General features: G+C 30.0%; 3 protein-coding genes across 6 annotated transcripts in view; 2 read left to right on the plus strand and 1 right to left on the minus strand.

The window, feature by feature from the left end:
- Positions 1 to 3,205: 3,205 nt before the first annotated feature.
- Orp8 (Oxysterol-binding protein-related protein 8) lies at positions 3,206 to 17,224 on the plus strand. Of its 4 annotated transcripts, none has more exons than XM_018505775.1 (16): positions 3,206 to 5,062; positions 6,927 to 7,055; positions 9,092 to 9,144; positions 9,450 to 9,680; positions 9,754 to 9,898; positions 10,241 to 10,462; positions 12,253 to 12,803; positions 12,985 to 13,163; positions 13,262 to 13,439; positions 13,620 to 13,716; positions 14,456 to 14,652; positions 14,844 to 14,969; positions 15,036 to 15,284; positions 15,423 to 15,590; positions 16,307 to 16,480; positions 16,580 to 17,224. In XM_018505775.1, exons 1-16 carry the CDS (start codon positions 4,930 to 4,932, stop codon positions 16,808 to 16,810), a joined length of 3,063 nt encoding a protein of 1,020 aa, XP_018361277.1. In that variant the 5' UTR covers positions 3,206 to 4,929; the 3' UTR covers positions 16,811 to 17,224. The 4 variants fall into 4 exon arrangements, with proteins under 4 accessions (XP_018361277.1, XP_018361278.1, XP_018361280.1 ...); XM_018505776.1 differs by having other exon boundaries at positions 3,211 to 5,062; positions 12,595 to 12,803; positions 16,580 to 17,221; XM_018505777.1 differs by having other exon boundaries at positions 4,036 to 5,062; positions 12,649 to 12,803; positions 16,580 to 17,220.
- A 1,712-nt stretch (positions 17,225 to 18,936) lies between these two features.
- On the plus strand, positions 18,937 to 19,921 carry LOC108759984 (uncharacterized). The gene is given in 4 exon segments (XM_083287353.1): positions 18,937 to 19,072; positions 19,365 to 19,655; positions 19,749 to 19,764; positions 19,767 to 19,921. Coding segments are annotated over 3 exon segments (423 nt in total). The 5' UTR covers positions 18,937 to 19,072; the 3' UTR covers positions 19,883 to 19,921.
- Positions 19,922 to 20,023: 102 nt separating this feature from the next.
- The window catches only part of LOC108760010 (protein asteroid), a 7,164-nt gene continuing 4,404 nt past the window's right edge, over positions 20,024 to 22,783 (minus strand). Inside the window, exon 7 of the mRNA XM_018505779.1 lies at positions 20,024 to 22,316. Coding sequence (XP_018361281.1) covers positions 20,056 to 22,316 — 2,261 coding nt within the window. The 3' untranslated portion in view covers positions 20,024 to 20,055. The remainder of the gene's footprint in view (positions 22,317 to 22,783) is intronic.

Genomic DNA, 22,783 nt, shown 5'->3' on the forward strand with positions numbered 1-22,783 from the left:
CATCCGACATAAAACAGATATACATTGATTGTTCGAAGAAACGCAAGAACAAACGTATGGCATAGCAAGCACATTCAAAACGAAATAAGAGAAAAAGACTCAAAAATTCTTTTTTTTAGATAGGTTAAAGTGTACAGTGATTGATCATTTAAGTGCTGAAATTTAATATAATCACTATAATTATTATTAAAATTATTTGAAATTTGAATTTGATGCAAAGCGAACGTTAAGTAAGGTTCAAAGAATATGTCAAATACAAAAAACTTTGAATAAGAAACCATGTTTTCCATTTTTTCCAATAGTAAAAATTTTTATTCAAAAAATGATAATTATTGACCACAAGTTTTAGAGTTATTGAATAGAAAAATAACAGTGATTGACCATTAGTATGAAAATCATCAAAACGAAGAAAAAAAATTCAGAACATGAAAAAGAGATAAATTTAATGAAATTCCAAGTATAGGACAGAGACTCATTGTTATTTTGATATTTAGTGGTTTATCTTTTCTGAATTTAAGTGTTGATTTAGGTACGCCATATATTCGTGCCGCTTCATTCAGTCTTTTACAAACGGCATCTTTAAGTGCCTCTTGAATGTTTCATACGACTTATTTTAAACATTTTAATGAAAAATTAAACCTACAATATTATAACATCTCAAAATATTAATTTTATTCATAAGGAATAATTATTTAGTAAATAATATGTAAATTACAATAAACGGTCAATAACTGTAAAAAATGAATTTTCTCAATTACAGTTATTGACCACCTTTTCAGTTTTGTAATTATTGCATGAATTAAAAAAATAAATATGTAGGAGATATTCATAACCTTGCTAGCGATATATGATGAACAAAAGTTATATCATTAATTGTTTCATAAAAATATAATTTATCTATTTGAATACATGCGCTTAACTGAACTGTTAAGTATTTCTTAATTATGTACTGTAGTTTTTTTTTGCGAGTTCAATTTACGAAAAGTAAAAAAACGGACTGTAAATGAATATTTTATTCATATATGAAGTTAATAAAGATCAGTTATTATTATGTTGCGAAATTAACTGTTAATTTAACTTGGATTTTAATACGTAGACAAATTTATAGCAAATGGTCAATCACTGTATCGTGGTCAATTACTGTATTGTGGTCAATCACTATGTATATCTTTACCTATTATACTTTACATAGTCAAATGTACTTTATTTAATTTTAGAAAGGTAAACATATTTAAACTGATATTCGTAGTTACAGATATTTAAGGTCTATTATCTTTGTGGCTAAATCAATGTATTGTTGTAAATTGAAATAAACATATAAGTATTTGAAGTTTGGTGAAAACGAGATAAAAGTTTAATACAGTCCAATGATAAGTACAGCAATAAAGAATAAGCCTCTTATATTTGAGACTATCTTAAGTACTATCTTATTCTGAAACACTCTACGATCACTTCAGTGACAGGTCAATCTTGAGATTATCTATGACTATAAGTAATTAAGTGATTAAGTGATCTAATTTTTAGAACTAGAAAAAGATGAAAAATTAATTGAACTAAAATTAAATTATTGTGGAATTGCTGATGAAAATAAATTAATGTAAGATTTAATTACATTAACAAAAATAAGCAACATTCAGTTTTGAAAATTTGTAGCATACACTACCGTTTAAAGTTTGGAGCATTCTATAATTTTTTTAGATAAAAATACGATCCTTTACAGATATAATTATCTTATTCGAAATATTTCTATTTTTTAATATTTTAAAATACTTTTATTTTAATTTTTATTTTTGAACATATTGGAACTCTTGCAATAAAATTTATAATTGAAATAATATAAACTTCTGTACATTTACAATGTCAAAACAAATTTTTTAATCTGATTAAATCTTTTCAAAATTTAAAGATACTCTAAACTTTTTAATGGCAGCATACGGTTCACTATAGATATTTTCAGTATATTAGCTGTGAATATTTAAACGCAACCTTTATAGAGTAAATTCGATCACTTATGCCTGGTTTATGCTTCGGTTTTAATCTTAGTCTTAGAATTAGTCCTAACTTAATCTTAAGGACTAAAGTTAAAAGATAGGAACTTTGAGACTAAGAATAATAGCGTTTTTTTATTGGCAGAACTAGTGCGCACTCAGTACACTTTAAAGCCGTTGTACAAAAATCGTAAAGATATACGTTTAATAAAAATATATATGAACGAATTAAACCGTGAAATATTCGATACATTTTATTGTGATATTTGATAAAATAAATTTTGGGCATTTTATCAATTGAGGTATCTCATTTTTATATTTAGATTAGAATAGTGTACAATAGTTTTAATGTGCACTGAGTGCACACTAGTTTTGCCAATGAAAAACACTATAAGATTATGGTTAAGACTGGGAAAGTATAAACGATCTTATGGCATTCTTTGTCGCCAACTTTTAAGACTAAAATTAAGACCGAAGCATAAACTAGGCATTACTCTATGCTATAAGATTAGTACATACTAAAGTAGCTATATAGTAGAAATTATAGAAAGTTAATTAAATGCGAAAGTATATAAATATTTTTAACGAAGATTAACTACTTAATAATGTTATCTTGTTATTTAACAAACTATACATGTATTATTTCATTGTCAAATTTGATTATATTGTACCACTGCATTTAGATACTTCATATGTTTATGTATAAGTCTTTAACAATGTAGTGCGAGCATATGATTCAATTTACCATTAGAATACCGCTCTTAGAAATCCATTGAAGAGAAATATACGTTTATTAAATGTGTGAAATTTAAAATACATTTCTCAAACAATTTTTGTAAGTATAATATTTTACATTTTACAATTTATTTATTTTAACAAGGTATATATCTACAAATAAAATAAAATTCAATATCATATTCAATATTATATTCAAATACATTTATTGTAAGAAAATTAGCATTTTATTTTAAAAGTACCTCAAGAAATCAACACAAAGAATCTTCAGCGCCAACATAGCTTTATAATGCTTGTAAAGATTCTAGAATTAAAGAAAATGGAGGTACGAAGAAAATATACACATTAATAAAGTCGATGCAAAGAAATGCCGTCGTTTCTCCACCGAGCTTTATTGATCGACATCGCAAAAAGGGAAGTGCGCAGATTGTTTAATTCGTGTATTTATGTAGACTAATTTGCAGATTGTATCGATAAAGTTCAAGATTGACGCCGAGTTATCGACTTACTGCCCCCCCCCCCCACCTCTCTCCTTCTCCCTTTTCTGTTTCTCGCTGCATCACGATTCTGCGCATAACGCGAACGGTGAGAGGGAAAAACGGGAAGGTCTGAAATTAATTCGTTTAATTCGGAGCCAGATGGCTCCGAGTACTTGGAGTACGCTCGTAACTATATACGCGTGTAAATTTTTTCAGCAAATTAGGAAAATCGAACCTCGTTAGATCGGAGAAAATTTCATTACAGAACGTCGAGGTTAACGATGCGCTAGTTTGCGGATCGCCGTGCCGGTCGCCGGTTTTAATCAATCTAGAATTAGCATCTCTTTCAGATTACGATACGCCGCTATGTAACGTGCAGTGGCGGAGGCGGAGTCGGCGGAGATACGGGCATTAAGATGAATATGTCAGTTAATATTAGAACGATCGTGGGTGGGGCGTGGCGACCGCGATTATTAAAAATTCACACGTATCAACGATCGATCAGTCCTCTCAAAGTAGAGAAAGAAGAGGTCAACCGGCAGGATGCGGAACGTGATAACGAGAGCCATTCAATCGGGCCTATGTATATATACGCGAAACGTCATCGGTCACGGCCGGCTGCGCCTTGAAAAGAAAAAAAAAAAAATGCCGGACATTCCAGCGGAGCGCTCGACCGTCCGTTAAACTGAACGAGAAGCGGAGATTCATCCACGGAGAAACGTGAACTTAAAAAGAGTCATCGCCGTCGGCGATAGAACATGGTACAACAGTAGGATCACGTTGGATCTCATCGTGCGTCACACGACGAGGTATAAGTGTCCTCTTTGTCGATGCGCAGCCGGCAGCGACACCGTCGGTTAAATGCAATGAGCGAGAGTCGAGGCTTCCTGCCTTCCTCCCCGGCTTCTTACTCGTCCTACCAGCATCAAGCTTGGCTCGCGTCGGTCGCGTCACGTTGCCGCGATCGTTGCGGGTGTAATTGCAGCAAGTTGCAGACGTTGCAGTCAGTTGCAGTCGCGACGCGATCGGAATTGCACATGTGCGCGCGCGCGCGCACTCTCTCTCCGTTCTGTCTCTCTCGCTCTCTCGCGCTTTCCTACTCTCTCGCACGCGCTTCGGGAAACGTGAACCGTGAGAACGAGTGGACCGCACGGGGTAGATCGATGGTGTGCGATCGCGGCCGTCCGTACGCGACATCGTGTCCCGTCCGGCTTCGTTGCGCGCGGCGATCCGCACGGAAGTGATCGGCCCAGATCGGCCGAGAGGAACAATCGGCGACGACCAACGACGACGTGCAGCGTGCAGCGGAAGCGCTGAAGGCTGAAGGCTCTCGTGCGCCGCCGGTTAGTCGTGGTTAGTCGCGATGTGCCTCGTCCACGTTTCTCCGTCGCGTTGCGACGCGCGCTAATTACCGCGTTAATTCGTTGCCACGATGAATTGACACGTCTGTCTTCAGCCAATCGTTGAAATACGTGGCGACGCACGTTTCGCGTAGCAGTGAATACGACGAACGTAAACACGCACTGCTGCCTGTCTCGTGCGCGCGGCATTTCTTCCGTGTTCCGACGCGTGTCAAGCATCTCCACGGCGATTAACTGTCTAGCCATGTCTAGCTAGATGGGCTATGATGGACTACGTTCGTCAGCTTTGACGTGGAAGGATGTAGCGCGTGTCTTTATGTCAGGTTAAAATTGACGACGTACGAATCGTCGATCCTAAATTTTGCAATGAGCTCGCAACCGATTGTGGTGCCTGGTGGAGAGCATCGTCTTCAGCCGGAGACTCATTCTGTACCTGTTGGAAGTTCAGCGGACACCTACAAGACCATGACACCGCCAAACGTCAGCAGGTCCCTCAGTCGTAAGTGTTACTTTATTTATGTCTTGTTATTGTATTACGTATTGTGCTTTCACATTTTAGTAAGAACACGTCAAATATTCAATGATGCCAAGATGTAAACAATTTGATTGTTACGAGACACTGTAATGATGTTAATGATTATTCATGTGTCTTACTCGTTATTTAATTGTAACGATTTAATTATTGATAATTAGCTCATAAGGAAATTGTGAAACTAAGAACAGCTGTTGAGTACACTTACAAAAATATAAAATTGTACAAATTATTTCATATTAAAAATATGAAATAGGAAAGCGTAAAAATATGAAATTAAAAGAGCCTCATAATTGTACATATGTACATATAAATATACACAAAGATTATGTGTGTATTTCCTAAAAAAATGTATCAACTTTATGATACTATTTTATTGTAAGAACTTTGTCATTGACATCTGAACTATATCAATTAAGATAGATGTAATTATGGCATGTTTTTGCAAAACTCTTTCCTGTTATTAGTAATCTGAGATTCAATAGATTTATGTAACACTCACAAATTATATACAATTTCTAGTGTTTACATAATGTCTACCTTTATATACACAGGTCAGAGTATTTATTTTTATGTGTTACAGTTCAGTATTTATAAACGTATAATTTTCTTTAAAATGCATTTATTTTTTTTTAAATCTTAACAATCACATTTTTCTAAAATATTTTAGACATTCAACAATGTCTTTCAGGAGGAAAAATGAAAGTAATATATATTTAATACTTTCAATATCTCTCTTTAACACATGTGACACATGTAATACATACATTTAGTATAACATAACAGTTTTATTAAAATAATATTTATATATTGTTTGCGTGTCTCCCTTTTGCAACAGATTTCATATGTGAAATGCTTAGTAATCCTGGCAATGATATATCAGATGTACACTTATAGTAGCTTATTAATATGAATGAAATACATACTGTAGCACGTCCGGAAAAATGGAAATCAATACTTGAGAGTGTAACAAACCATTTCTCATATTATAGTAGGAATCCCTACTCTGTTATAAGCACTGTAGTTAGTTGTGGATAATAACTCCTTCTTTACCCACTTTTCTATACTGGTTTTGTTCTACCATATACAATACAATCAGGACACTGTGTGACTTTACATTGACTACTATAAGCCCTTGAATGAAATGCAAAGTTCAGTTGGTGTTCTGGATAACATTTTTCACACAATGAGTCTCTTTATTAAACATTATCGTTTTGTTACAAAACACGATACACAGATATAAAATAACAGAAAAAAAAACGTAGTGTGGAAATTATGTTTATACAAGATCTGCAAATATGTCTAAACTACTTTATTAATAATAATTTACGTACACTAATATTTCTTGAAACATTTATTGAATTATTATGTATTATTGATTATGTTACTTTGAGAATAATATTTAATTCTTTTTTTGTAAATATTCGGTATGTAATTTGCTTGGCTGCATGGAGCAATATGAAGCACGTTCTCAATTGCGCATGTATAATATAAATTAAGCATGCATATCTTTTTTCTTCTTTTGTATACATATATGCAACAAGGTAGACAAACATGCAAGCAATATCTCTCATTTAACTGCAGATTAATCGCGTGTTTTTGCAACTATCATCTCGCCATCACATATAGGATAATAATAGGACATCATTTTTATTATTACACATGTAATAATATTATTGTTAATATTATCTATTTGTAACGTAGAAAATATAAATTCTGGCTGTCTATACCGTTGACTAATCATTGAATAGCTCTTCGAGTCACGATTTTAATGTGACGTAAGATGTGATAATAAATATTGAGTGCAATTGAATGAGTGCTAAATATGTAGAACCAGCGGATCGACAACTTCGAAGAAGCAGCATCCAAGCACAGTCTACACCATTACCTAAACTTCCATCAACTGAGTCCCTTGCAACAAGCATAAATATTACAGCCGGTGCACCTCCAGTTTCTCCAGGTATAAATCAAGAAATATTTTCGAAAGTAATACATCATTGCTATAGTTTGGAATAACTCTGAACAGTTACAAGCAGCTTTCCAAACTTGATTAATATTATAGGCTTTTATTTTTGCAATATAATGGATGCATATATGCTAGAAAAATTCTGAAATTATGTATGGCTTATATTGCTCTTTCTTAACGTTTGTGTTTGCGTCTCGTTTCAATGCAATTTTCTTTGCGAATTGTAAACTGTATAGTAATGTCATTTAATGCTTATCGTCTGCACTTTACATGATGCTTGTAAGGTAAGCTTCAGATACGCAAAAAATGTTTATGTAATTAATATAGCAATACAAAAAAAAGAACATACATATGCATTGACCTGATTATATAACTCAGAGTAACAACTCGATAATACAAATGTTACGTCGCATTGTATTGAACTGTTTTATAAAGTTTGCGTAAAATTTAATTATCTTTTTTGGATTGGTAGATGATACTTATTTTTTAGTAGAAATCTGGCATATTGCATGTGTCTTAAAATTTAATTTTTAATATTAAATATCTCTTTGTAAAGTAGTGAATATTTTCTTTTAAGCATGTATTTTGTTACAATAATATCTAATTGTCTTGCAGCTTCGAAAATTGATACATCAAAATTTTTTATATTTTAATAATTATATTTAAATCTGTAACTAGATTGCACACAATCTAAATTCCAAAAATAAAAATTTAATTTAATTTAAAATAAAAAAATTATTAAAACGTATTAGCAAGATTTGATGCAAATCTTGCAAAACATTCTATATCTTATGCATATATTAGCATAATAGATACGATTTAATATAATAATAATTTTTCGAAAATTGATTTTTGTACTATATACGATTTAAAAATCATAAATGTATATACATCGAATCAGTAAATAAATACTGCTTGTTTAAATAGTAAGAATAAATAACTTAATATATATGTATTGTATAAATATAATTTATTTATATAATAAACTCGTAAAACACACAAATCAAGATAATAAATTTTATTAGGGTAGCGGGGCTTTTTCGTCCATTTCTCGCGATAATGTTTATATTTCTGAACAAAACTTGTTGATTATTTAAAAGTTGTACTTGTGTGCCCTCAAGGAGCAATTATGATTGTATAATTATAAGCACATCACTGCAAAGAGATATTATTTGCTATCGTAAATTTTTGTATTACTTTAAAGTTGAAATTGACAGAATAGCCCCGCCCTACCCTATTACATATTGTTGAATATTATTACTTTATATTTCTTTTTTGTGAAATACATGTTTTGTAAATTTTATAATTATTATGAACTGAAATTTTTTAATTAAATAGATTGTCTTGATTTGTTTAGTTTATGGTGTAGAAAAACTAATATCTGTGTAACTTTATATTAGATTCTATTTTAACTAGAATTAGATGAATATATAGAATTCCATGCATGTATATAAGACAAATATGGAATAACATATTTGTACATATTTGCATTGTTTTATTACAAAGAGTGTGATTTCTTTAATTATTTTAATAATCTTTAAGTATATATATATATATATGCATTATTTTTATCTAAAAATGCTACACTTGATTTTGTCTTATTCTTTATTTTTAAATTATTAAGTTTAATTTTATAATAAAAATTATGGGCTTGTTTATTTGTTAAAATATATATCTGTAAATAAGTGTATATTAATAAAATAATTATGCAAATAATATACCAGATATATCATGTATAAAAATTAATATAATATAATCTTATTTTTAAATATCCAGATCAGATTATTAATGAACTAAAGTAGTACTTATCATAATGTATGCACTGTATTAAAATATTTATATAATACACACTGTGTATACGGTATATTAAAAATAATATATTATAAAAATGAATTTAATTTATTAAAATTAAAAATTTTTTGGGAATAAACTCTACGTACACATTCTATTTCGGCACACTCTAATTCGCCTAATTACGACTGTACAAAGTATAATTATAAACAGATAATTCAAAATTATGTATGTTATAGGGATCTCTGGTATGGGCGAAGGTAGTCAAAAAATGGATAATTCATCAGACAAGGTAAATAAATCTCTATTCTTGAGGTTCAATTTCTTTGTTTATTAAAGCTAGAAAGCTCTCAGAAATAAATTTTTGCAAAAGTTGACTGCAAGTTTCATTGGCAAAAGATTACAAATTTGATGCGTGACTTTTATTCAGGAATATTTTTTTAAATCGTGTAAAAAATCAGTAAAAATAATTTATTCTTTTATTTATTTCTACAACTCTATTTTTTACTTTATTTTCATTGAAATACGATAAGATATAATCTACTTTAATTTGAACTTGTATTTTTAATGAATAATATTTTTATAATATATTTTTAGTCGTTAGATTCTTGCAAATTAACCCGAAAGGAATCGTATAAGGCTCAAAGAAAGAATTATCGAATGGAAAAGAAAAGAGTAGCCGATGAACTTTTAAGTTCTTTCAAAGATCCAACCGTTATTGTTATGAGTGATTGGTTAAAAGTTCGCGGTACATTGAAAAGTTGGACCAAGTTATGGTGTATTCTGAAACCTGGATTATTGCTGCTGTACAAAAGTCCAAAAACGAAGGTTTGTATTTGCATTTCTTTTTTCTTTTCAACTCTTTTTTTCAACCTTATTGTATCTGCGATATTTATTACAGAGTAATCATTGGGTTGGAACGGTACTACTCAATACATGTCAAGTTATAGAACGTCCGAGTAAAAAAGATGGATTTTGTTTTAAATTATTTCATCCGTTGGAGCAATCTATATGGGCTCCTCGAGGACCAGAAAAAGAAGCTATTGGTATATATCTCTATCATTATATACATTACTCTATCATTATATACATATACTGCTTTTGTGTAGCAATTTTTTTGCAATATATTAATAGATAACACCTATAATCTAATCTTTAGATATAATAATGATATATGTGTATGTAACTGGGCGTGATTGGTTCTCACCTATCAGTCTTAAATTCTGTGATTTTTTTAAACTTCTATAAGTAATAACCGGAATGTTAACATTTTGTGGAAGTTCTTATGTTCCTCCCTCTAATGATGGGATTATAGACATATATGTAATATAATGTGTATATATGTACTAGCACAATTTTACAATTGCAAACAAATAAATATTTTTCAGGTGCTGTAGTACAACCTTTACCAACATCTTACTTAATCTTTCGAGCACCATCTCAAGCGGCAGGCAAATGTTGGTTGGACGCACTTGAATTGTCGTTACGTTGTTCTTCGTTAATAGTACGCTCGACAAGCGCATTACCGCGTCCTTTACCACACGATGCAACCACCACTCATGAAACTCAATGGAGCGAGGCTGATTATGAAAAGCACTTTGACGATCATGGTCAGTATCATTGACATAGCTTCCTACTCTTGCAATATTTAAATATAATTTATAATAAAAATGAAATATCTCGCGTTTAACGAAACTTAAGGAATGTAATTTCTAATAATATAATAGCATATATATAGGGTTTTCTAAATTTTCTGCATGTTTTTCATCCATGAAGTAACTAATTTGAGATCAATTCTTTTGTAGTATAAATATTCTTGATCTTTATCATTTATTTCTTTATAAATTATTATTGCCTCATTGTTAATACTTAAAAAGAAATCTTATTATAAAAAAGTAGTTATTCTAAGAACACCTCGCGCGCACGTATGTGTGTGTGTCTATATATAAAAAAAAATATATATATATATGTATGTATATATACAGGGTATTTTCAAATTTGCGCCTGCATGAAGTACAAGACGTCATACTTTACGCTAAAAGAAACAATTTTTTCCTTTTGCAAAATTGCGTCTGACAAGTAGTTTTTGCAGGAGAGCAGGTTGAAGTCGTACGAGTAAACGCAAAAATTATTTATCGAATATAATTTTACTACAGGAAAAGTTGTTCGTTTTAGCACAAAAAACAACTTTTTCCTTTATCGAAATTGCGTCCAATAAGTAGTTTTTGCAGGAGAGCAGATTGAAGTCAACAAATAAGTGCAAAAATTATTTATCGGACACAATTTTGTTAAAGGAAAAAGGTGTTTGTTTTAGCATAAAGTATCACGTCTTGTACTTCGCGGGCGCGAATTTGAAAACACCCCGTATATATAATATAAATTTTTATGCATGATTATATCTTGTAGTGGATGATTGATGTACATACAACATTCAAATTATTTTGATTAATTCATAACTAAAATATAAAGTTGTATAATAAATGTAAAATTACATTTATTAGATATATATCGAAATTTTTTTATAAAACAAAAGAATAAGCAATCGATTTTGTTGATAGAATAGTAAATAAATAGAGAATTGGATTTATAAAGGCATTTAATATAATTAGAAAAGTATGTTGTACAAAAAGTAAAATCTGTGAATAATGCATAGCGATTTATCAATTTACACTTCTATTGATGAAAGTAATTAATTTTAAATTATTTTTCTGGTATAAATTTTATATAACCACACAAAAATCGCGTGAAAAGATTTTTAATTCAATATTTTAATAACTTATAATATTTTTTGTTATATATGTATGTTATATGTACGTATATAAAATTTATATGGATCAAAAATTTGAAGTTATATATAATATAAAAATTAATTTCAAATTTTTGATCCATATAAATTTTATTTATATTACTATACAAAAATAGTTCATAATAATGAATAACATTCATTTGTGCAGTGTTGCATGAGTTTAATGTAACCTTTAAAAAATTATTTTTATATAAAAGTATCATTCCAACTAACTTTATTATTCAATGGACTTTAATAACTAAATTGATGTGAATTGATGATAATTTCTTTAATGACGATTTGCAGCTGGTCATATTTTACTATTATTTTAATTTTAAATATTAAGTGTCAGACCACAGTTGAACTAATTAGTATGAACATTATAATAGCATTCAAGTTTGGACAGATTTATATTGAAATAGTCAATGCAGGAATATTTTTATATTTCTGTGTGTTCAAATTTTAAGATATTAAAATTTTGTAAAAACTAACTATGATTAATTTATTTAATCTTAAATATATATATATGCATTTAAATTTACTAACTACAATAATAATAATCGTTGTTATTTTTCTTTTTTTATTTGTCTGTTATCCTGCTTTTTGCATTAACAGTATATTTAAGTCGCTATGCTCCAAGAACACCTACGACCCCTCAAAGATGTTTGTTATCTCATCCACAATCACTCTCACCCGCTGTAACTTGCGATAGAAGCATTTGTCCCTCACCTACTCCAATGTTTCAACATCTTTGTCACGCAGTTGCATATTGCGAAAAATGTTTACTTGATCGATCTCCCACACCTGGCACAGATCAAGAAAACATTACGTCTCCGACCCCTAATGAAGAACTAGATGGTGATACTAAACCGTCTGGATCTTCATGTTTTGCTCCTGCATCTCATCCACCAGTTTTCCCAGCACGTCGCATGACTGTTCCTTCTATACGTGTCTTAGAGTATGATACCCGTCAAGTAGTAACGCTAGATCCTGTGTACCCCTCGCATACAGACCTGGACGATATTAGTCAGCCGGAGAATGGAGTAGTAGCTGATGCTGAAATCAGTGCCTCGGACAGTGAATCTGAAGCATCAGCCAAAGAAGATCAATCGGAGCCAATCACCGAAACACCATACGTAGCTAATGAAAATGAAATTCTTGGAACGGTAAGCAGTAACTCCGCACAGTACAATTCTTAATTAGAATACATATTTATAATGAAATATTTACAATTCATAGAACTTTGTTTTTTATAAAAGTTTTTCTGAATTACTTCGATTTATCATGAATATATAATTTTATACTGCATTTATTTCGTGTAGTTACTATACTGTTATTAATTAATAGGCCGGTGAAGTCGTTACAGAACTGCAAGAAGAACAAAAGTCTTTGATATGGTTCTTAATGAAACAAGTTCGTCCTGGCATGGATCTGTCTAAAGTTGTATTGCCGACTTTCATTCTGGAATCACGGTCATTTTTGGAAAAACTGGCCGATTCGTATTATCACGCCGATTTATTGTCCCAGTTAGTAAAACGTACTAATATAATATATTAGTACATTATGATTTTCTTAACACATGCAATAAAGAAATATGATTTCTAAATTTTATTTCATTTTACAGAGCAGTATTGGAAGATGATGCATTTACACGTATGAAAGCCGTAGTGAAATGGTATTTATCGGGATTTTACAAAAAACCACAAGGCTTGAAAAAGCCATACAATCCGCTTTTGGGCGAAACATTCCGCTGTTATTGGCAACATCCTAATGGTTCAAGAACATTCTATTTAGCCGAACAAGTATGATCCAGAAGATAGTAAATTAATTATTGATTAATTAAATTAGATTTCGTGTGTGTGTGTGTGCGTGTATGTGTGCGCGCGCGCGCGCGCGTGTGTGTGTAGCTAATTATTCACTATTTTTTTATGAAAAAATACCGTGTTTGGTATTAACAAATATATCTAAAACTTTCTTGCTAGTTATCACATCATCCACCTATCTCAGGATTTTATGTGACAAATCGTCAAGATGGATTTACTATCAGCGCTACGATCATTGCAAAATCTAAATTTTATGGTAATTTGTTTAATATAGAGTCCAGGCCTGGAGCCGAGTTACACATTTCGACTGATTTTGCCTATCGTCATCCTCACACGTTTTGTTTCATGGCATTTAGACCGCGCGCGGAGATACAAGACGCTCGAATTTAGAGATGATATTAGCCGTAATTCATACACACACAGGACACTATAGGGCTATGGGACTTTAAAATATATTGCCCTACATTCACTGTTTAAAAATTATTATTATTATTATGTTAGAAACTAAAAAATAACACTTTAAAGTAGAACGCGTATGTAAATTAAGTTTGCATACTGAAAAAAATATTTAAAAAGTAATTTTTAATAAATAAATCAATAAAATAAAATTAGTATGTGTGCGTGTGCTAATATCATCCCTGAGTTCGAACGTTTTATATCTCCGCGCGCGGTTTAAATGCCATGAAACAAAAGGAGTGGGAATGACGATAGGTAAAATCGGTCGAAATGTGCAACTCGACTCTAGTTGCGGGATTCTCTAAACTTTTTATCGATAATTGTCGTTATCATTAACTAACGACAGCCAATGAGAGCTGCTCTTTCTCCCAGGATTGTACCCCCATTGGCTATCGCTAGTTAACGATAGCGACAATCATTGATAAGACATTTAGAGAATCCCCTTACCAGGCCTGAATTATAGACTATAGTAATATTGATATATACTTCTAGCCGGTATACATAGTGATAACATTATTTATAATATACATGTCTTACAGGAAATTCGACCTCTGCAGTTTTGGATGGTATCGCTGTATTGACGATGTTGCCGAGAGGCGAAGATTATACAATGACAATTCCTTATGCACATTGCAAAGGCATTCTTATGGGGACATTATCTATGGAACTCGGTGGAAAAGTGAACATAATATGCGAGAAGACCGGCTATCACACAGAATTAGAATTTAAACTTAAAGTAATATACATAATATAGTTAGTTTTTTTTTTGCACAATTATCAATATTATTAATAAAATTGCGATTTATTTTAAAAGTATAATAAAGTCTTAATTTATCTTTTATGTTATAATAAGGTTTAATTATATTAATTTAACTAAAAATAATGTTAATATAATAAAAAATGTTACAATAATATATATATTTTTAGCCGTTTCTTGGCGGTGCGGAATTAATGAATCAAGTTGTGGGACGAATACGCCTAGGAAAGGAAACGTTGGCTACTATTATGGGATACTGGGATGGATTAATATTAATAACGGACAAACGGACAGGGGTAAAGTAAACTTAAATCTTAATTGATAATTTTAGATAACTATTAACGTCATGTTTGATTTTACAGCAAGAAAACATTTTCTTCAATCCTACTCCGGAAATACGTAAAAAAAGATTGAAAAAATATACTGTTCCTTTGGAACATCAGGGAACATGGGAAAGTGAAAAATTGTGGTTGGCTGTTACACAAGCTATTAATAGGGACGACCAGGTTGCCGCTACTGATGCTAAAACTCGACTCGAGGAAGCACAAAGAGAACGCGCTAAAGAGCGAAAGAGTCTAGGACAAGAATGGATTCCAAAATACTTCGTTCAAGTACGATATACATCATTTTCATATTTAATGTTTATGTTTATACATTCTCAAATATTTATTGGATATTAATATTTAAATTAATATTTAAATTGCAAAGTAATTTCCAACTTTTCCTGATTTCCAACTTTTCCTGATTAGGATATTATAACTGGAAATTGGGTTTATCGACATGCTGATATAAGACCATGGGATCCAAGAAACGATGTAGTACAATATGAAGAAAATTATGTAGTGCGCACAAAGACCAGGCATAAAACACCTATTATGCGTACTGGTAGTATTGTTTCTACTGATCCCCAATCACAGGTACAGCGATGTAAGATGTAGTTTACACTATGCATGCTGTTTTAATATTTGTACACATTTATATAAGTAATAATTAACCGCTTTATGTGTCTATTCTATTCTTTTTCCGGCAGTACTATTGAACAACTGCATGTTATACAGTTTTATTCTATTTGCTATTAATGGATTTAACTAGATTGTATACAGCTTTGATATTTTTAATAAACTTGTTTTGCTTGACTTGTAATTTACATTGGTATTAGTATTAATTAGGTTATTCTATTTATTATTCTATTCTAGATTATTTCTATTTATTAATCAAAGTAACATTATTTTTGCGTAATCATTTATTGGTCCTAAAATTCTATTTTATGATTAATATAAACTATATAAATTTAAAATTATTACATATTCAAAGTAAGTTTCAAATATATATCTAATAAAAAATTATAATAAAAATTTATATTTAATATAATATATAATTTTCCACATTAAAATTTTTTTAATTTTGAACATACATGCATACATGTATTTGCTATTTGTGCTTTAATTAACATATATGCTCACTAATCTAGAAAGCATTTTATCAATTAGTTTGAGTACAATTCCTAACAAAAAAAAAACAAGACAGTTTAAAAAATGAATTAAAAAGATTTCTAAGATTAGATTTCAAGCTTAAGAGACCATCATTCATATATATTTAATTGATTAATCATCTAGATTACAAATCATTGCAGATTCCATTGTTACAAGCTGAATCACGTTCCTCCTTATCGGTGCTCAAATCTTCTAAGAGGCAGCTATCAAATAATATGCCTTTAACAGAGGCTCATGATTCTGGAAGTTCATCTGCCGAAGCACATACCGATTCTAGTCAATCATTAGGAAAAAGAAAACGTTCAACTACTAGGTAAGAACATTAAAATGTAAATGTTATTAATTATTAACTACATAATAATTATTACAAAATTTAAACATTATAATGTTTGAGTTTGTATATATATATATAATTAATTGACATAATGAAACAAGTTGAGCATCAAATGATAGAACATGGTGAGAAATTGAATCGTATACAGCAGATTGTAGAACAAGTTGTAAGAAAGCAAAGAGAATCTGGTGAACAGCATCACAACATAAATATGTTCAAGAGTTTTGTGGATACTATACTTATTATTGTTATCGTTTTTTCCGTGCAATATTTTTTAAACATATGGCATAATGATCCAACTAAAGATTGAAGGATTTTAATAAGATTGTTCTTTCTTTATCTTTTGTCACACTGTATTTGAATTGTATGTATCACTTGTTTTCCTATCTTCTAAAATTCTTGCAGCGTGGTGTCGGTATCTTATGATCACGGTGGAATGAATCGTTTTACGAAAGTATAAAAAAAAAATAATATAATTTTTATTTCAAAACACAATATACGTGAAACATTCCCATTAATATAGAAATATAAAATATTAAGAGAAAAAAAATATATACATATATTAAGAGTTCTACATGTGTTACACATCCCGTGCAATGGTATTTTGTTATATAGATGCAGAAATATAAGAAAATTTAAGTCCAGGAAGTTACAATCTATATTGTATATAAGCCTTACTGGAAGAATTATAAGTTCTCGAATTATATATAAATATATATATAATTAGTATAATTTTTATTGCAACCAGCCAGTACCAAATTGTAATATAATCACATAATTGTAAAATATTCAGATGTCACTTTTACAGCTAATTTATTATAAATCCCGCTATATTTAAATCTGTATTAATATATAATATCATGTTGTAATTTGATTCTGGTGTGATCTCAAATAATCTATATTAAGCTGTCTTATTCGTATTTGTAAATCGATTAACTTTATTATCATTATCGAATAATTTGCATCAAAATGTTCTTTATAATATTGATAAAAATTTTCTTTAAAAACTCCGATATAGAAAGCTTATGACATTTTATATTTCATTTACTGCTAAGCTTGTCATGTGATATTTCGATATAGCAATAGTATCAGATTTTTGTGTGTGTGTGTGTGTGTGTGTGTGTGCGTGTAAAAGAATCTATCCAATTCGCTTGATATTTCACCGGACGTAATTTTTTTTAATCAATAAACATATTTATGTAATTTTTGAAAATTTTAAATTCAATAAAATAGTATAGTTTAATATATATAAACTATAAACCATTCTATGCATACAGCTATCTATAATTTTGTATATATTAGAAATATGGAATTTCTTGTTATAAATTATGTGTGAACATATTATTAAAAAAATTTTAATATATCAAAGTATATAATATATAAATATATAAATTGTATAAATATATATATAATTTGTCAAAAAGAAGCATTTAGATAGATTAATTTATAATATTGATACTTTTTAATTGTATGTTAACAATTTTGGTTATTGTTTATACACATTTTTCGATGTTATACAACTTAATTGATTGTTCTTGAATTGTGAAGAGAAAGAGGTAAAGCTTTTCTTAATGTATATTCTTAATCTACATTTGCTAAAATTAATACCACTAATATTATATACACAAAAGAAAATGTATTAAAATACAAACTACAAATTACGCTTACAAATTTGTATAATATAACTAAAAAATTACTCTATTAAAGAGTGGAATAGCTATTATTTTAGTCATAATTTGTCACAATAAGTTAATAAATTAACTAATTTTTTTTTTATACTTATAATTTGGTAAAAATTTTAAAAATATTCTACTTATTTTTTTTTTTATATACTAAATATAATATTATGGACAAAAAATTCCTTTTTGACATATGTACATATATAGTTAATAATATATTTATAAATGCAAGAGGAACATATCAGCCACTAACTTCTATTCTTTTACAATTTTATGAAAAAAAAATAAGAATAACCTTTATTAATGCAACATGAAACTTGGACTCAAGCTGGAAACACAATAGACACAGGCAATAGGCACTGGCAACAAGGAATAACGAGCCGTCCAATCAGAGCTCTGAGATATAATATCGAACTTATACTCCAAAGCTCTGATTGGACGGCTCGTTATTCTCTGTTGCCTGTGCTATTGTGTTTCCAGCTTTATTATCTTTATGTGAACTTTTGAATATGCATATTTCTCTTAAATGTTGCATTATATGCATATTTTATTTGTTTATGACTGATGTCATTCATTTTGGGTAATAAATAAATAAAATATTCACACACACATATAAAGTTTACATTATACAATATTTTTCTAAATTTGCTTTAATTCTCTCTAAATAGATATGTATTATTTTTTACAAATAAAATAGCTTCGTATATATATATATAATAATTCAAAAGTAAAAACCATAGTGGAATTAGACATCATGATCTAATTCCATCATGGTAAAACAACGAAATAAATGTATACATATGTATTATGAAAAATGTCAGTTACATCCAAAACAAAATGTCAAAATAACAGAGTTATCAAATCAATGCTATTAATAATATAAATTAAAAGTTGTAAGTTCAAATATTACAAAATTTTATTTGCTTAATGATATATACACACGTCAACAATAAATTCTTAGACGTTTTTTCAAAAATTTCACTAAGAAGATATTTCTTTACAAGACAATTTTATTATAAATCTTATTTATATCTTTTTATTATAAATATTGATTGATTTATTTTAATACATATTTTATTGTAATGGAAGTATATATACATAGATATAATATTTTTCCTTATTTTATTTTGTTCATGTATGTTCGATTAGAATAAAATATTCTAACAAAGCTTATTTTGTATTCAGATGGAAGTGATCTCGATAACGCCGCAGATGTTACGTACAGCCATAAAAGAATTACAAAAACGTCAATTGTTTGTTAAATTAAAAAATTTAAGAGATCATATACAGAGACATTATCCAGTTGAAACCGATTTAGAAACTCTCGAGCAAGAATTACAAGAAAAACTGAAGTATGCTGTTTGCGTTGGACTGATCGCTAAATATGGAGATGACCAATATTGTATACCAACTTTACGAGAAGAGGCTAATGCTGTTAAAACAGCGATCAGCGCATTCTGGGAAATGTACAAAAACGTAATACAATACGTCAAGTTCTTTTACGTCAACTTTTTTATTTTTCATGCAACAAAGTGCAGTCAACCAATAAAGATCCTTTTATTAATTTAGAATAATCAGTTGCTTAATAAGAGAAAAAAAAATTAAGTACCAAAAGATCGCTATCACATCAGAAACAAAACAAGTATATAAATTCCTCTAAGAACGATGAAACTGATAGCAGCGAGGATTCAGATTTTTTCTGATCTATTTTTTTAGACATATTTTTATATACATTCTATATGACATGACATTTTATATATATATATATATTTGTATGTGTAAAAATAATATATATATAAAGAAATGATATAAATTTATGAAATATATAAATGGTAGAGACGCAATTATGCAATTTAATTGTAATACAATAAAAGGCCTAATGCTGTGTGGTACCAAGTATAGAAAATGAATTGTTTACATCGTAAAATTCTTCGCTGGTGCTTTCTTGTGGCGGATTTTCTTCTTCATGATTTTCTTCATGTGAAGTACATTTCTTTTTTTCATATCTTCTTACTTTTTGCTTCTTATATTTATCGGCTTTATTTTCTAGTGCAGTATTAAACAAAGGTTTGACTTTTAATAAAAGTATGTTAAATAGACGCGACAAACTCGGGGAATCTTGCAAAATTAAATTAATATAAGCTTCAACATTGTCACGTTTTTTAAAATTGCTACATAAATTATACAATAATGTACCATTGAACATACTAGCAACTCTGGTTGGTTCATAAGGATATCCCAATAATGCATTTAAGTTCATGCTATGTCTCAAGCAATTTTGAAACTCTGCAAAACCATGAACAATTGTGATATTAAATTTTTTCGGTTGCAAATGCAGTTTCTGATCTATTTCAAAATTAGATATAAAGAATGCAGCTGTAATTAAGCAGTCGTTAGCATCAACTTCGCGAATGGCATCTGCAAGTGTAGCATCAGTTGAATACTGTGGTTGATAATTTCCCATTCTTCTTTCGTGTCGAATATTGTCCACAGTTCTATTAAATCTCTGATAGAATTTGTTTAAGATTCTATAAAAGCCTATATTACAATCTATTATGTTAAATAACAAAGCAAATAATAAAGAGTATACATGACAATTGAATTTAGACGGTTCCTCTTTTTGATCAATCCAATACTTTATGGTTGCAATATATAACATCCAAATTGATGGAATTTCATTTATATATTTTGCATTGAAGATTGTCAAAGTGGTATTTAAAATTTCTCTTCTGATGACAATGGATACTTCTCTTAAATTGAGTAAAGGAGGTAATTTACAACCAAGTATATTGTCGCTATACTCCAATTGATAACGCTTTATTTTCTTATTCTCGTCTCTGGTAATATATTCCATATTGGACTTCCTTCCCTGAACTCCTGATATCAGTAATCCATAAATAACACCTATAATTTTTAAACTTACAACAATAGATGAAACGCAGAAAGAATCTTCAATTTGTGTAGGACAAACATACAACTTCCTTATTATTAAATCTATAAAATAGGAAGGAAATCTACTTTGTTTAAATTCGTTAATAAACCACTGAGGTAAATTGTCAACCAAAGACTCATTAGAAATCAACTTCTTTTCTTCAAGTATGTTTGCTATTTCTCTGTCTTCAATTTCCTCCCAATCACTCAGCTCAGAATCATTTATCCTTTCGTCAATAAATGTCAAATTATGTATATCACCTTCAAACTTATAAATCTTGGACATATTCTGCATATTTGCTCTCGAAAAGATTTCTGCAGGAATATTTAGCGTATATAACACACTCAATGGTGCATTGATATAACTATTTATTACCGTTTCTATTGTATTTAAAACATGTTTACGTTCTTGTTTTCGTAATCTTCTTAGTATCCCTATAACAGCTTCATTTAAACTGCGACTTCGTAGCCAATCAAATGTCATGTCTATACGCCGTTGTTGTTCATTGTTGTACCTCCTCCTTCCTGATCGTGGCAGATGACGGAAGAAGTTTTTAAACATATGCTGCTTCACATAATCATTTCCTAATAATACTGCTGCTAAGGGCAATAAAGACTGATTTAATCCATAATAAACCCGGAAAAGTTTATCAACATAATAAATTTTACAGCGTTTTATGTAACCCCTGCCTGTCGGATTAGGCACTATGTCAGTTTCCAATGTATTGAATGGTATGTATAACGATCCATAAATATAGAAGTCAGAATCGTAACTCAATACAGGACAATTGAGAATGCGTGCTATCGCAGCTATGGTATTGTCTGCTTCAAATATACACTGCGCATATCTGATGCCTTTTTCTTTCATGATATCTTTGAAGACCTCTCTCATAAGTAGAGGAAGAAATTTGGTCCGATGTTGAGAAGATAAAGTATAATTTGATGCAATCTCAATCTTCTGTTTAGTTCGAGATATAACTGTCTTCAGCTTCTTGTCTTCGCAGCCACCATCAATCAAAACAAGTGGAGTGACGTTGCATCTTAGGAGATTATCGAAAAAATCCCTCACACATTGTGCATACTTGTCATAATCACCACCAAAAGCACAATTGCATCTTGCATACCAAGTATACAATTGACAACACACACTGTTGCCATCAATTACTAAATAACTGTCGTGTAGAGCGTAATATTCGAGATAACGCTCTGAATCATTTGATATATACGTTGTCAGACCAGGGATACCCATTATAAAAGTTAAGTTTCGTCAGAGAAAGCTATAAATAAAAACTTTATTCAATGAGTTTCTATAAGATAATAAGTATTGAAATTTTTTAACATTTCACAAAACTCTTTTTTAGTACTTTATGTATAATTAGCTCCCTTATTTTCACTTATTACTTACAATGTGTTTATTTCAGTCTACTTATGATTCTTCTTCTTGTTTAATGGCTCCTGCCTCCCACTCTTCCCAGTGTTGTTAGACGGGCCGGATTTCTGACGCATGCGCGTCCAATGTAGCTTCAGTAACGTACCGACTAAAACGGGGAGCACAGACTCTTGCATAACGCATAACACGTAATGCATAAAAAAATGTGCCAATCGAAGTCCTTTATTTCCTTCCTTTCTATAAAATAAAGGACTCTGATTGGCTTAATTTCTTATGCCTCATG

This window comes from Trachymyrmex cornetzi, unplaced genomic scaffold (assembly GCF_001594075.2).
Source record: "Trachymyrmex cornetzi isolate Tcor2-1 unplaced genomic scaffold, Tcor1.1 scaffold210, whole genome shotgun sequence".
NCBI classification, from domain to species: domain Eukaryota; kingdom Metazoa; phylum Arthropoda; class Insecta; order Hymenoptera; family Formicidae; genus Trachymyrmex; species Trachymyrmex cornetzi.